Raw genomic sequence first — 15,472 nt, forward strand, 5'->3', positions numbered from 1 at the left:
CGTTTAGGGGCAACCCAGGTGCCCCTAAAATTTTTAAGTTTTTTAAAAGGCCCTGTGAACAGTCTTAAATTATTCTTTAAAATCTCTTAATTTCCTTCTTGAGGGCGGGGGGAGGTAGTACATTTGTCTTTAAAAACCTAGTTTTGAAATGCCTTTCATTGGGGCACCTGGATAGCCCCAGTTGGTTGAGTGTCCGACTCGATTTGAGTTCGGGTCATGATTCTGCGGTCCTGGGATCGAGCCACCGATGGGGCTCTGCGCTGAGCGTGGAGCTTGCTTGGGATTTTCCCCCTCCCTGCTTGCACTTTCTCTCGAAAGTAATTTTAAAAAATAAAAACCGAGATGTCTTTAAGGTACATGCGTGTAAATGCGGAACTGTGCCCAGCCTAACCACAGTGCTGCGAACGAACCTCTGGTCTTCCAGACCTGACCCGCAGTCCCTGTAGCCGTGCTTTGGTGGAACTTGGTTTTTCCGCGGTTAGGCCGGAATCTTGGCCTCTGCACTATTTTCCGGGAAGATCTGGTGGGTGCCCATTTCGTACGTTGCCTCGTTACATTTGGCCAGTTTCGTTTTTTATCATAAACGACACACAGCCCCGGTAAGTTAGTCGCCACAGAGGCCCCCTCGGTCCTTTACCGAGCCGGCCGCCTCTTCCCGCGCGCGTGCGCACACCCGCGAGCGGCGCTTCCCCCCCCCCCCACCGCAGGGCGGGGCCAGGCGCGCGTCACCCGGCCCCGCCTCCCCGCCGTGGCGCCATCTTCCCCGGCGACGGGAGGGGTCACAGGTCAGCGCTGGAGCCTCGCGCGGGGCTGGCGGGCGAGGTGGGGGTCGGCGCGCCTCGGGGGCGGGGGCGGGGGGCGCGTGGAGGAGCCGGAGGCTGAGGGGCGGGCTCCTCGTGGCGGTGCCGGCGCCCCGGTCCGAGGAGGCTCCGGAGGTGTTTTGCCTCTTTTGTTTTTTCCTCTGGAAATAGCAGGACTTGGGAACGCCGTGCGGTGTCGCCGGCCGGACTGTCCCGGGGAAGGTGAGGAGGCGGCGGCCGGCCGGGGACCGGGGGACCGGGGGACCGAGGGCCGGGGGCGCAGCGCGGGCCGGTGGAAGGGGCGAGGGCCGCGGGGCAGGGGCCGGGGGTGCCGACCCCGGGCGGGGGGAGGGGGCGGGGGCTCCGGGTGCGGCCCGGGTCCAGCGCGTTCTTCTCGCTCGCCAGGTGCGCGTCCCGGGGGGGCCATGGACCCGGGGCCGCGCCCCTCCGGCAGCGGCTGCAGCAGCCCCGCGGGCCTGTCCCGGGAGTACAAGCTGGTGATGCTGGGCGCCGGCGGCGTGGGGAAAAGCGGTAGGTGCCCTTGTGCTTCCAGTTCACCAGAAGCGGGGGGGTGAAGAGAGCTCGTCTCCACCCCAGCCAGGTGGCTGTCGTGCAGTGGTGACCCTTGCGGTTCTTCCCGGGGGCCACTTCTCTGGATTGTAACTCTCCTGTCTTGTTTTGAAGCCATGACCATGCAGTTCATCAGCCACCGATTTCCAGAAGACCACGACCCCACCATCGGTAAGTCACGTTCCGGCGGAAGTTTCCAAACGAACTCTATGGACGCGTCTTGGCCTCCGTTTTGGAAACGGTGTTTTCACCAGTCGTCTTCTGAGCCTTTTTCCGTGTCTGAGATGTCTTCCCGAGAGGGTCACAGAAGTTGGGAGCAAATGAGCATTCGTTTTTTCCTGCCCTCACTCTGTGTGTGTGTAAGCCCTTCTGGGGGCGCTCTCCTTCCTTACCTTTGTGTGGGTGCCGGACTGCATCGCCAGGTGAAAGGAAAAGTTTCGAGGCCACCTGACAGACGCCTTTGCTGTCACTTGTCTAAGGGTCTCTGGCTCGGTAACCATGAGTCAGCTGATTTGAACTTCCACAAAAGGAAGCAGAAAAACAAGTCGAGCCAGCCTGCTGAGCTCTCACCACTTGCACACTGGCCTTCTTCCACTGGCAGCTCTTAGTTTTTACTTCCTTATCCCTCAAGCTGATTACGCACTAAGGTTAGTCCTCAATGCTCTGCTCTTGGCAAAACTTGGTCGGAGTAGCAAGTCATTTTCGTTTTGCCTTTTTAAGAAAGGTTGTCGTCCTCTACAAAGAGCATTACTGCCATTCCTGAGCTGTAGGGAAGCAGGTCTGATTCTAGGGGGTTACATCCCAGGACAAAATGAAAAGTGGTGGGGGAGGGGCAGGGAAGGGCCCAGAAGGTCGGCCATGCTATTAGTGTTTTCAGAATGTGACCCTAGGTGGTGACCCCGGGTCTCTGGGAAGGATTTCCATTGGGTCGGGCCTCTGCTGCTGTTTTGCACAAAGCCAGTGAGTGTTCTGTGCTAAGCCAGCTTTGAATGTAGTCATTTTATACGGTAAATGCTTCTGTGACTTGAGGAACATATAAACAGTCCTTATTTTTTTAAAGTTTATTTTTATTTATTTTGAGAGAGAGAGAGAGAGCGCATTAGCAAGCGGGGGAGGGGCAGAGAGAATCCCAAGCAGGTTCAGCACTGTCAGTGCAGAGCCTGACTTGGGGCTTGAACTCACACAAACCGTGAGATTGAGCTAAAATCAGGAGTCGGGTGCTTATCCGACTGAGCCACCCAGGCGCCCTGGTCCTTTTTTAACGTTCATTTATTTTTGAGACAGAAAGAGTGCAAGTGAAGGAGAGACAGGGAGACAATCAGAAGCAGGCTCCAGGCTCCGAGCTGTCAGCACAGAACCAGACACAGGGCTCGAAACCATGAGCCATGAAATCATGATTTGGGCTGAAGTCTTGACACTTAACCAACCGAGCCACCCACGAGGCCCGGTCCTTGTTTTTTTAAATGTACAGTGTTGTTTTAGGGATTCAAGCTATGTTGGGAATTCTAGGAATAAACTCAGTTTAGGACTTGGGATAATTTATTGAGAATTCCAGAAATATTTTTTCTTTTTTCTTAAAAACTCCTACTTGTTCTTGAAAAAGTTAATTTTTTTTTAAATTTTGACATTTATTTTTGAGAGAGAGACGGTGTGCGAGCAGGGGGGGAAGAGAGAGAGGGAGGCACAGAATCTGAAGCAGGTTCAGCACAGAGCCCGACATGGGGCTCAAACCCATGAATGTTGAGATCATGACCTCAGCCAAAGTCGGACACTTAACCAATTGAGCCACCCAGGTGCCCCAAAAAAGTTAATTTTTTCAGTCAGTTTTTTTTTTTTCACAGTCAGCTGCTCTCCTGACGGTATTACCTGATTCAATAGCAAATACTTCCGTCTCTTGAGTTCCCATTATGTACCAAGCACTGTAGTAGGCCCAGAGGGTATAGTGGGGAGCAAAAAAATTTGACCCTTGCTCTCATCGAGTTTATGTATTAGGGGGTTTTGTTTCAAACTTTGGTGACTCTAAGAAGAAAAGCTTTACATTGTACCCAGTACACGTGTAAGTGTCTGTGCCTGTGTGTACGTGTACCTATGTACGTATATACACGTAACTAAAATATCAGGAAGCTGTGTTTATGTCACTATATGCGGTATGCTCTTAGGATTTCTTTTTCCTTTAGAATTTTGCTTATTTATTTTAATGCCAATCCCATCCCATTAAGTTCATTCACAACTCATTAATCCTAATGGATCATGACCTGTTGTTTGAGAAGCAATGGTGTCGTGGGCTCTTTATCTTGAAGGAGAGTCAGAAGCAGGGATTCAAGAAAAAATGTTGAAATACAGTGGGGTGTATTTGAATGATACAAATATTGAAGGATAGAAATATTGAGTGGGTTTTTTTCTTTTTTAAAAAAATTTTCTTGTATTTTTCAAGGTTACTATAATAATATGCAATGAGAAATTTTGTTTCATAGAGGAGAAATTATGACAATAGGGATTATCTAGAAAAAAGGAAATTATGGTTTTTCTTTTTTGTTTGGATTTAAAAGGAAGAGAAACCATAGTGTTTGGTCAAGTGCAACTATGTAATAAGGGGAAGACCTTTAATGTTTTAGAATTTCATTTACTTTATTTGTGAAATAGAGATAATAATGCCTACTGTGGATTATTGGCATATTTGTTATTGAATGAGTTAAGTATATAGATTACTTAGGATAATGTCTCACATCTAATAATTATTTAACAAATTGGTAAAGTTACTTTTTGAGCCCAATATTTAAAAAAAAAAACAACCAGTATCCTTTTATTGCTTAGGATCGTAGGTGAAATCTTATAAAGAAGCTATGGATGAACTTATGTCATTGCTTAAGTGAAAAAAAAACAACCATAAAACACCTCAGCTGAAGATCCGATTTACATATCTTAATGGATTTAGCATGTTTCCTGAGAAAATCTGGGCACTGAGAGAACTTGGGTATAATCTAATTCTCAATAAGACAAATTTTGAAATGTTTATTTTTGAGAGAGAGCGAGTGAGAGCGCGCATGCACACTTGCTTGCAAGCAGGGGAGGGGCAAAGACAGAAGGAGACAGAGGATCCTCCGTGCTGACAGCAGTGACCCTGACCTGGGCTCCAACTCATGAACTGTGAGATCATGACTTGAGCCGAAGTCAGATGCTTAACCGATTGAGACACCCAGGCGCCCCTCCATAAGATGAATTTTAAGGTTGTGGGGCGCTGGGTTGGCTCTGTTGGTAGAGCATTTGACTCTTGATCTCAGGATCATTAATTTTAGTTCAAGCCCCACGATGGGGTAGAGATTACTTAAAAAGGAAAAAATTAAGGTTGCATAGTTTTGTGTTTATGGGTTTATAGTACACTTTTATTCTCTCCTGTAGAAGATGCTTATAAAATCCGGATCCGTATTGATGATGAGCCTGCCAACCTGGACATTTTGGATACGGCTGGACAGGTATTAAATCTTAGAATACTATGTATAGAGGTGTTTTCACTCTGGTAAAGGGGAGGGGAAGGCTTACACAGAGAAGATCACCAGTTCATCTCTTTTAATTTTTCATGCCCTCTGACTCAGGATAGCAGGTAATTGATGTGTCTCTTCTTGAACCTGAAGTAATAGCTAATACAGATGTAGTTCTAGGTTGTACCAATGCATGAGTGATCCTGTTTCCCTCTAGGCAGAGTTTACGGCCATGCGGGATCAGTATATGAGGGCAGGAGAAGGGTTTATCATCTGCTATTCTATCACCGATCGCCGAAGTTTCCATGAAGTTCGGGAATTTAAGCAGCTTATTTACCGAGTTCGACGCACTGATGATACACCTGTGGTTCTGGTGGGGAACAAGTCTGACCTGAAGCAACTAAGACAGGTGAGGAGGACTCGGAAATATGATCTGTAGTCTTGGGAGGTGGGTTGTTTCACTACTTATAGATTCTTTTGCCCTAAGATAAAAATCTAAAATTAGTGTCTCCTTAACCTTGGAAATTTTTCTGTATCTACTAATTTGCAATTAGTTTGGATAAAATCTGAATTTTAGGACTCTGTTTACAAGATAAAATCTACAGGATGGTAATCAGGTAACAAATAGAATACCCATTAAGTGAAGGATCATGGAATGTTCATTTCTTAAAACCTTAGAAAATGAATTATCTATGTTGCAACAGGAGATGTAGGTTGGATTTCGAGATCTGCTTGTTGACAATGAGAATTATGTACTCTGGAAGGGGAGGATAAGAATTGGAGAGGATTATAGAGCAAGTGGTGCTCGTCTTCAAGTTACCGACAAAGTTTGAAGTCTTGCCGTTTGGTGTTACGTTGAGAGAATAGTGGACAGGCACATTGTGACTGCTGATGGAAGCAGTGGACTGGTACAGACTTTTCGGAACTGGTTGATAGTAGATAAGTTCATAATGCTTCTCTGTGAATGCCTGTTTGAAAAATCTATCCAGGAATTTATATATAAAATGTTCATTGCCAGGCTATTTGTGGTAGCAAAAAGAAAGAGCCTAAGTGTTCAGACCTAGGAGAAATTATGGTCTATCCCTAATTGGATATCTCGATTTTGGATTTATTACAGTGTAAGGAAATTAAAATAACATACTTGGTATCTGTAATTATGCCCTGTTCTAAAAAGTTCTCTTTAAAGTAGATTAGAGGGGCGCCTGGGTGGCTCAGTCGGTTGAGCGTCCAACTTCAGCTCAGGTCACGATCTCACACTCCGTGAGTTCGAGCCCCGCGTCAGGCTCTGTGCTGACAGCCCAGATCCTGGAGCCTGCTTCGGATTCTGTGTCTTCCTCCCTCCCTCCCTCTCTCTCTCTCTGCCCCTCCCCTGCTCGTGTTCTGCCTCCCTCTGTCTCAAAAATAAATAAAAAAATTAAAAAATAAATAAAAATAAAAAAATAAAGTAGATTAGAAACAGAATCATGTAATTTGAAGGCAGAGGGAATCTTAGAATTCAACTTCCCGACTGAATTCTTCTTGAATGCCTCCAGAGTTGAGCTCTCTTCCTGTTAGATCGCCCCTTCACTTGTCACTTTTTGGGGCAGTTTTAATTGTTTTCCATGGCTACCACTATACATTTTCTCATGTTTACATTTTTAAAGGTCACCAAGGAAGAAGGATTGGCTTTGGCCCGAGAATTCAGCTGTCCTTTCTTTGAGACCTCTGCTGCGTTCCGCTACTACATCGATGATGTATTCCATGCCCTTGTACGGGAGATACGTAGGAAAGAAAAGGAGGCAGTGCTGGCCATGGAGAAAAAGTCTAAGCCCAAAACCAGCGTATGGAAGAGGCTAAAATCACCGTTCCGGAAGAAGAAAGACTCCGTAACCTGAAGGGAAGATGTGAGGTGTTCCTCTGTGAACTGCAGGGCTTACTCAGAGCAGTCCAGGAACTTGCATTAGTGAGCACGGTGCTTGCTCTTTTCTCCTGTTATGACCGTTACTGTAAATGTAACTGATGAAGGGGATATGCCTCGAGGGAGTTTGCAGTGATGTGGTGTCTAGAATACTGTCTTTTAGCTAATTCTGACTTATTAACCCAGTGGAGCACTGTCTACTTTTAAATTGTCACATTAGAATTTGATCTACCGATGTTTTGGGTTCTGTTCCTGATATTAGTGAATTAACGTGGATTGTTTATACTCTGGGGAATATATGTACCACGTGTGTTCGACTAAGCCCACAAGAGGGACTTTCTGCTATGCACTACTCCATGTTCTTTTCTACTTGGGTTTCCTGGGACCTTCTCGGCGAAGGGCCTCACTTCTGTTCTCCTGTGCTTCCTGGACACATAGCGAGAACCTCGTAGGGAGGTCAGTGGTACAGTTCAGCGAGTAGCTGTGGAACTGCCTCCCGTTGCAGATGAGGGACCAATGAGATCAGGGAAGCCGGGCTGTGGAGGCGGCTGGGGGACCTCACTAGGGACAGGTAGCATCACAGCGGTGTTCCCAGGGCAGGCCTGGCTTTCCTGAGAAGTGCACGCCTGACCCAGATGCACTGAATGGGTGAGGACGAACAGAAGCAGTGCAATGTGTGAAGGTTTCTTTTATGAAGCTCTTTTGTTCTTTCAGGGTTTAGCCTCTGTTTACCGTCAGAGGTGCATGCTTTGGGAACCATTACTGGATTACTAAACTCTTGTTCAGACCCTCGGTTGGGACAGCCATTGCCTTGTGCAGGTTCATTTTTCCCCCGGAGGTGCCCACGCCCGTGCATTACGTGCTTCCCAGTGCTTCCGCGTGCTCCCCGGGAGAGTGGGGCCTGGCCACGTGTGTCGTAGGTCCCTCGTCAGACTTCCTGTGTCTTGCGTACGGAAGAGACATCGGGAGTTAGAGTCCAGTCGTGTGTGCCTCCTCAGCACAGTCACCAGGCTCCACGCTCCGGGGAAGCCTGCGCATCTCTGTGCTAACGAGCCAGTTGTGAAGCTTTAGAAAATTCCCGTGTGCTGGGTTTCTCATTGAAGATTTCTTTACAGGGACCTTGTTGAGTTCTCCTCAGGGTTGTCTGAACCTTGACGGAACTTAGCCTAAGAGAGTGCCACCTTGATATTTGTCATAGCTGGGAGACGGTTGTCCTGGGAAGGAACAGCTTTAAATATTGGTGGTGAGTTCTCTTTTTTAGAATCAGGATTGTTTTGATACCTGGACTTAACTGTGTGTGGAGATTAAGTGCAAAAGTGCTAAGAATAATGTAGCATATATGGAACGTTACATGTCACTGAAGTAGCGTTTGTGACCATTTTAAACTCTTGACGTGACTGTGTAGCACCTCTTAAAAAGCGCACACCTCAACTTAACTGATTTCCACTCTAATTGCAGACAGAAGGACAGGGTTGTTGTGTTATTCCTCATCCTCAGTGGGGTGTATGTTCTAGGTTTAAAGAAAGGTGATTGTTGCAACTTTTTTAGCTAAGTAGCGGTCCCTTTTGAGACCAAATAAATTATGTTTTATGGTACTCAAGCCATCCAAAAGTGAGAGACCCAGAATTTGAATCTATGCAGGACGGAAATCTTATAGGAACTGTAGCACTTTAGCAAAGCATGAAGGTAGAGAAGAAACGTAGTGCAGTTCTGTTGTACCACTATTTCACCATGTGTAAATTAGCTCGGAGGCTTTTACGTGTAATGCCTTAGCTTCTCGTTACTAATGACCTAGGGAGTTGTACTTAGCGTCAGGCAAGACTTTTACAGCCATATAATTATTCAGGACATTCAATGCAGCACAGAATATTGCCAGAAAGAAAGATTTGTAAGAGAGGAGGGAATTTATATTGTATATGAGAAAAATAACAAATTTGTGTTTTTAAGACTGTCACTGTCATATCTTTGATCATTGGATTGATTAGCCCATTAGTTAGCATTGAGGATTCTATCCATGGTGCTAAATAGTTTGAGGGGGTGTGTTATGTGTAGGTAACAGCTCAATTCTTAGTGATCTAAGTGTATGTAATTTATAAACTCTAAAGAGTCAGGTTTTTCCAATTTGAGGGCATTACAATCAGTTACTGCCTGGAACTTTGAAGAGAAACGTTCAGGGACAAGCGTAAAAGCGCTGGAACTGTCCGTGCCTGCGCCACATTGTTAAGTCACAAGATTTAGAAGCTGGTGTCTAGAAGGGATGTATTTTAACTTTATCAAATACTAGCAAGAATCGGTCTGCTGTGATGTTTGGGGGTTGCGGGGGGAAGGGGGAGACCAGTCTCTCACTTATGCACTTGTATATAAAGACAGTTTATATGACACAATACAAAACTTTTCAACAACTCATTGGGCTTCTCCTTTGCTTACTTGTGTGTGGGTCAAATGCTTGGGATTATTGCATAAGGTCATTTTAAGAAGACTTAATACCATGAGATTTTATGTTCTGGAAAGTACGGATTCCAAAAAATGTGAGTGCCCGCCACGTGCGGAACGCTGTGTCGAGTGTCAGGGCGCGTGCGTGGAACACCCCTTCCTTCAGAGAGGTTACCTCGGCGCACGTGCAGGGAGAGGGGCTAGAGGGAGGTGAGGCACCGCGGTCCAACTGCTGAAGAGTCTCCGTGCTTCAGTGAGTGGGGTCCCACCTCTGCGTGACTCCGGACTCTAGTCCCCCGCCCCGGGCACTGTCCACTGTCCTGGTTCCAGCAGGCCGGGGTGCTCGGGGATGCTTGGTGTTTGGCCGTGCCGCCAGATGGCTTTGGGGGAGCGGGGGGGTGCAGAGTGAACTGCCACCACTGGGGCAGGGGGCAGGTGCCCGAGGGACCCTATCGAGACCCCAGCGTATCCAGAGAGAGGTGGAGCGGTGCAGAGTGGGGAGCCAGGAGAAACACATTGAAGACAGTAGCGTATTTGCCTCCAGCAGGAGGGTTACAGTTTCAAGTGTGTAAACCGAACGTGGACTAAGGAATGACTGCTTTACATGCAGGTCATTGCTTTTGTCTCCACTTCTGTCCGTGGGATCAATGGGCCTCAGTGTTTGTAGAGGACTTAGTTTGGACATTAAAGGACTGTGTTTTTGTGTCCTCGTGACGTGAGTTGTGTTGAGCAGGTCAGTACCTGTCTGTGGGGTCCTCTGTTGAATCAGAGGCAACGGAGGAGGCAGTATTCGCGTTTCTAACGCAGGTTAGGCGGTGGGGTTACAGTGTTCATGGGCCCCCCTCTGCACTAAGCACTGTGAGACTGTGCAGGGTTTGAGGGGATATAAGACACCCTGCTCTTGACCTTTGATAAAATCTGCATTCACAACTAGATGTCAATCTGAAGGTAGTAGGTTACTTCAAACTGGGAATGTGACAGGAATTCAGAGAGGGAAAGAATTAGTGTGGCCGGGCCCAGCAGTGGGACCAAGAGCTAACGGAGAGGAGGCAAGTGACGAGAGGTCGAATACCAAAGAGAGGTGATTTCTGATATTCCCAGTGTTTATTGCTGATTATTATTATTATTATTATTATTATTTTTACATTTTTATTTATTTTTTGAGAGAGGAGAGAGAGAGAGAGAGAGCGAGCATGAGCGGGGGAGGGGCAGAGAGAGAGGAGGAGACAGAGAATCCAAAGCAGGCTCCAGGCTCTGAGCTGTCAGCACAGAGCCTGACGCAGGGCTTGAACCCACAAACTGAGATCGTGACCTGAGCTGAAGGCGGATGCCCAACTGACTGAGCCACCCAGGCGCCCCTTATTGCTTATTTTTTTTTAAGTTATTTATTTTTGAGAAAGTGCAAATGGGGGAGGAGCAGAGAGAGAGAGAAAGACAGAGAATCCCAAGCAGGCTCCATGCTTTCAGTGTGGAGCCTGATGCGGGACTCGAACACACGAATCGTGACATCATGACCTGAGCTGAAGTCAGACGCTTAAATGACTGAGCCACCCAGGTGCCCCTATTGCCTTTTTTTAAAGTTTGTTTATTTATGTATTTATTTAAAATTTTTGTTTAATGTTTATTTATTTTTGAGAGACAGAGGAAGTGCGTGCGCGCATATGAGCAGGGGAGGGGCACACACAGAGACACACACAGAATTGAAAGCAGGTTCCAGGCTCCGAGCTGTCAGCTTTTTTGAAGTCTTACCTTTTAGGAGTCCGTGTCAACTCTGACAAGCACTTGGCTTTAAGAGACGCTTCAGTACGGAAAATGTCAGATTGACGGTAGTCCTGGATTGTTCAGCTTCGAATTAAAGTTTGTGTTCAAACTGCTTCCTCCGTCCGTCAGCTGGGCTGGGACTGAAGCGTCGGTGGTGGAGTTGCGCGGGGCCCCGGGGGAAGCGGCTGGGGCTCCGAGTTCTCTAAGGAGATCGCTCGCCCTGTCCTCAAGTATCTCTAAACGCTCTCACACAGAGACACTTTCTCTTCTCCCCACTAAGACTGTGTTATAATTAGGTGTGGCATAAACTAGATTAAAAAAAGAAAATGGCGACTGTATTTGTATTTTACTCAATTTTGACAAGTTTTTTCGATGGAAGTTGAAAGATGAGTCTCGCCGTTCTTCCTTGCCTTACTGGTCAGCCGTGTGTCAGTGGCGTGCCTTTGCATTGGACTAGATCGCAGCCGCATCCGCGGGGGAAGCCAGGGCTGCGTCTGCTCTTGTCTGCGAAAAGCACGTGGTCCTCTGTTGAGTGGGGTCGCCTTGCTGCTGGTCTGGCGCAAAGGACCAAGCATGGTCTGGAGGATAGGATGGATTTTTAGTTTTTAGGGAAATGCAGCCGGACGGCATAAGCGAGTTGTCCCGTACGTAGAGCCTTGTGGACCTGTTGCCCTTCACTGTCCAGATGGTCAGAGCTGGGGCACGGCCCGCTTCTTTAGGCTAAAACGAGTTAGTGAACCTGACTTAAGACTCCTGACACGGGGTTTCTTCTCCCAGGAGGTATGATTGCTTGGGAGCGGCAAGGCGATATAGGCAACATAAAGCCATGTTACCTCGACTAATTAAAGAAAACGTTGAAAGATCTGGATTAAGTTGGTGGGTAGAATTAGGCCATGAAGATTCCTCAGAAAGAGGAAAGGTGTGACTTAGAGCAACAGAGAAGTTAAGAATCCTGTATGTCGGACAACTGCAGTGCAGGGCTGGAGAGCCGGGCAGGTGAGTTAAGCAAGCTCCAGGTTAGAGCCGGGGACGCCCCGTGTGTGGAGTACGCGGCGGGATGCCCCCAGGTACCGGCCTGCTCTGGAGCAGAGACTGCTAAGAGCTGTTCTGCTTTTTTCTCATTTTCTCAGCATAACCTCTGGAGATTCTGATTTGCTGGCTCTCTGATAGGATCCAGGAATCTATATTAAGACAAAAACCTCCCCCAGATGATTCTGATGGCAGCCACGCAGGCTTTCCTAGATTAGGAGTCTCCGGGCTGAGTGATGCCAGAGAGCCCGGGGCCAGCATCGGAGGACTGTGCGAAGCAGTGACAGAGGGCTTGTCAGCAGGTGTGGGAAGTGCTAGTGGCTCTGTCCAGGGCGGTGTGGGGCTGGGGAGCGCTGGGCGTGAGCAGTGAGAAGGTGGGGTCGTTCATGTGTGAGGGAGCAAGGGCTGTGGCTGGGGGACAAGCTTGTTATGAAGAAGCCACTGGATGGAGCAAGGGACTGGTAAGTCCTTCTGTTCGGGGCATGCTGAAATCTCCAATCAACTTAATTTTTTTTTTTTTTAACGTTTATTTATTTTTGAGACAGAGACAGAGCACAGACAGGGGAGGGTCAGACAGAGAGGGAGACACAGAATCCGAAACAGGCTCCAGGCTCCGAGCTGTCGGTGCAGAGCCCGACGCGGGGCTCGAACTCACGGACCGCGAGATCGTGACCTGAGCCGAAGTCGGCCGCTTAACCGACTGAGCCACCCAGGCGCCCCTCCAATCAACTTATAAACGTGAGTTGCCCTTGAGACAAAGTTACTGACATGTTTTAGCTTTGTCTATTAGTCCTTGCTCTAAAAAACTCAGCACACACGGTCATATCATTAAGTCACCCAGTGTTTTGAACAGAAGCTGCTGGGGGTGAGGGCATGTCGTTTCCTGCCCTTCCCAGAGCTGTTTAGTGCTAGTTTCGTGCAGTTTGCTCTGAGCCAGGAGAAAATCTCCCATCTGCAGAACTATCCCCCATCAGAGGCTTCCCCTAGTTTCCTTGCACACGAGTGGTCTGTGTGAAGGTGAGTCTGAGTACGTGCCCCAGGACAGCGCAATCCGATGCCAACTGTCTGCCGGCCGGGAAGCGTGTGTGCCCGTCAGGTGTACTTGGTCCCACCCAGAACACTGCGGCCGCTCTTACTTTCAGATCCTCAGACACCTACAGGAGAGCACGCGGGTCTGGTGGCCACTCACACCCACCCGCCACCACCACCGCCTCCCAAACAACTAACAAAAACAAGCCTCCACTTCAGACCAAACTTCTTTTGAAACTCCCAGCTCAGTAGGAAGTAGGAAGAGGCCCGGGTTTTTTGTATTTGCTTTAGGTCTGCTTCCTAGACAACATTTTGGCCCCCGCCTGTCTTCCTTCAGTCCGCAAACCTTTACTGAGCATCTGCCGGACGCCAGGCATGCGGTGCTGTCGGGAGTTCGGTGAATAACAACAAGCACAAAGGTCTTGACGGCTCAGTTCTGTTCTTCAGGCACCTCTGTTTTTTATTTTTGTTTTTTTGTTTGTTCTAGTGAGGCTCCACACCCAGCGTGGGGCTTGAACTCACGACCCTGAGATCAAGAGTCGCACACTCTCTGAGCCAGCCAGGTGCTCCCGGGCACCTCTGATTCTAATGTGCAAAGTCTCACGTGAGACGTGTGGAGGGTGAAGGGGTCGGGGGACGTGCAGGAATTTCCAGCTTCTTGATGAACAATTAAATGGCACCTTGGAAAAATGCCCGGGGAGACCGATTTGGTGCAAGTGAATGTCAGTCATGAAAATGTGTGGTTTCGGGGTGCCCAGTGGGCAGGCTCAGTCACAGGAGCGTGTGACTCTTGATCTTGGGGTTGTGAGCTTGAGCCCCACGTTGGGTGTGGAGATGACTTAAATGAACTTAAAAAAAAGAAAAAAGAATAGAGATGTTTTCAGCTTTCTGCAAAATTATGCTCCGTGGCTAAATCTTGAATTATTGGCTCTCGGATTATTTAAAGAGGACTCCAAGCCCTAGGCTGTCTTGCCAAGCCACACGGTGTGGAAGGTGGATGAGGTTGGAAGGTGGATGAGACTTTGTTAGAAGATCACAGGAGAAAATACTTTGGATGGAGAGAGATGCCGCACAGAAAACCATGTGGTGGTCTCCATTGCCCACCCAGCACCCACTCCTCCCTCCATGGGAATTGACATTTTATTCAGGAACCCGCCCATTTCCCACACTCGGTTCCAGGACAGCCCTAAAGACGCTCCCATCCTCCCTGCCTGACGGACGCGGCAGTGACCACGTGCCACACTTGGGACCAGCGAGGCCAGAGGAGAGAATCGTTGGAGGTTTCTGGGGACGGTTTACCTGGTTTTTCTGGGAGAGGCCCTGAAGCAGTCTCCTCTTACCCGCTGTAAGTGGGCCTCTAAATAGCCTAAAACCTTCAGGATTAAGCTGACAATGAACGTCAAGAGTGAGCCCACAGAAAGCACCCGGGTCCCTTGTGGTATTAGTGACCTTTTGCCAGAGTCCCTCGGAAGCCGGCCCCGCCTGTGGGCTTCCGGTGAGGTGAGCCCGGACGTGTTCTTAATGTTTAAGCAATTTGAATTGAGGTTTCCTGTTCATCGTAGACAAAAGCGTCCTTAGTGCCAAGGTCCTCTTGCCATTGTGGTTGTTACGTTATCATGTTATTTTTTTCAGACTTATCACCTAGAAAAAATAGGCAAAATTATATATGTGCCAAGATTGCCATCACAAGATAGTTCATTTCTTTTATTTCGTTTTATTTTTTAATGTTTATTTATTTTTGAGAGAGCGTGAACAGGGGAGGGGCAGAGAGAGGGAGGAACAGAGGCTCCGAAGCAGGCTCTGTGCTGACAGCCGTGAGCCCGACGTGGGACTTGAACTCACGAACTGTAGTTGGACACTCAACCAACTGAGCCACCCAGGCACCCGTCATCATAAGATAGTTCAGATAGGAAGATGTGCTGAAATTCGTGACGATTGCCTGTAGATGGACTTTTTTCCTGCTTCTATGAACTTGTACTTTAGTTTACATGTTTTCTACAGTGACCCTGTGTGACACATCAGGAAAGAAATGCACAGGAAGTAAGACTAGAAGACAGAATGGTTGGGAAGTTTGGGAATCTTAACCAATTTTTTTTCCCTTTTCTCTATTTTCCGATTTTTGCATAATATGCCTATTATATTACTTTGTCATTTAAAAATGTTTTTTAGGGGCACCTGGGTGGCTCAGTTGGTTGGGCGTCTGACTCTTGGTTTCGGCTCAGGGCATGATCTCACAGTTCGGTCGGGCTCTGTGCTGACTGCTCAGAGTCTGCTTGGGACTCTGTCTCCCTCTCTGTCTCTCTGCCCCTCCCCCCACTCCCACACACGCTCTCTCTCAAAATAAACTTAAAAAAATGATAAAAATGGTCTTTAGTTCCTTCACTGGAACTTGAAAAGACCGGGGGCTTTCTCTCCCGCTTCCAGCATGTCCACACAGGGAGGCAATTTCCAGAGCAGAAGGTAGGGAAGGTGCA

The 15,472-nt window shown here is 48.0% G+C and overlaps 1 protein-coding gene across 4 annotated transcripts; it reads left to right on the forward strand.

The window, feature by feature from the left end:
• The first annotated feature begins 720 nt into the window (after window positions 1-720).
• Window positions 721-9,152, forward strand: RIT1 (Ras like without CAAX 1). 4 transcript variants are annotated; one of them, XM_060644678.3, is made up of 7 exons: window positions 721-785; window positions 975-1,022; window positions 1,206-1,331; window positions 1,485-1,541; window positions 4,770-4,843; window positions 5,067-5,258; window positions 6,493-9,152. In XM_060644678.3, exons 3-7 carry the CDS (start codon window positions 1,226-1,228, stop codon window positions 6,721-6,723), a joined length of 660 nt encoding a protein of 219 aa, XP_060500661.1. In that variant the 5' UTR covers window positions 721-785; window positions 975-1,022; window positions 1,206-1,225; the 3' UTR covers window positions 6,724-9,152. The 4 variants fall into 4 exon arrangements, with proteins under 4 accessions (XP_060500661.1, XP_060500662.1, XP_060500663.1 ...); XM_060644679.3 differs by having other exon boundaries at window positions 731-785; window positions 972-1,022; XM_060644680.3 differs by having other exon boundaries at window positions 764-822.
• Window positions 9,153-15,472: the final 6,320 nt, after the last annotated feature.

This window comes from Panthera onca, chromosome F1 (genome assembly GCF_046562875.1).
Source record: "Panthera onca isolate mPanOnc1 chromosome F1, mPanOnc1 haplotype 2, whole genome shotgun sequence".
Taxonomy (NCBI): domain Eukaryota; kingdom Metazoa; phylum Chordata; class Mammalia; order Carnivora; family Felidae; genus Panthera; species Panthera onca.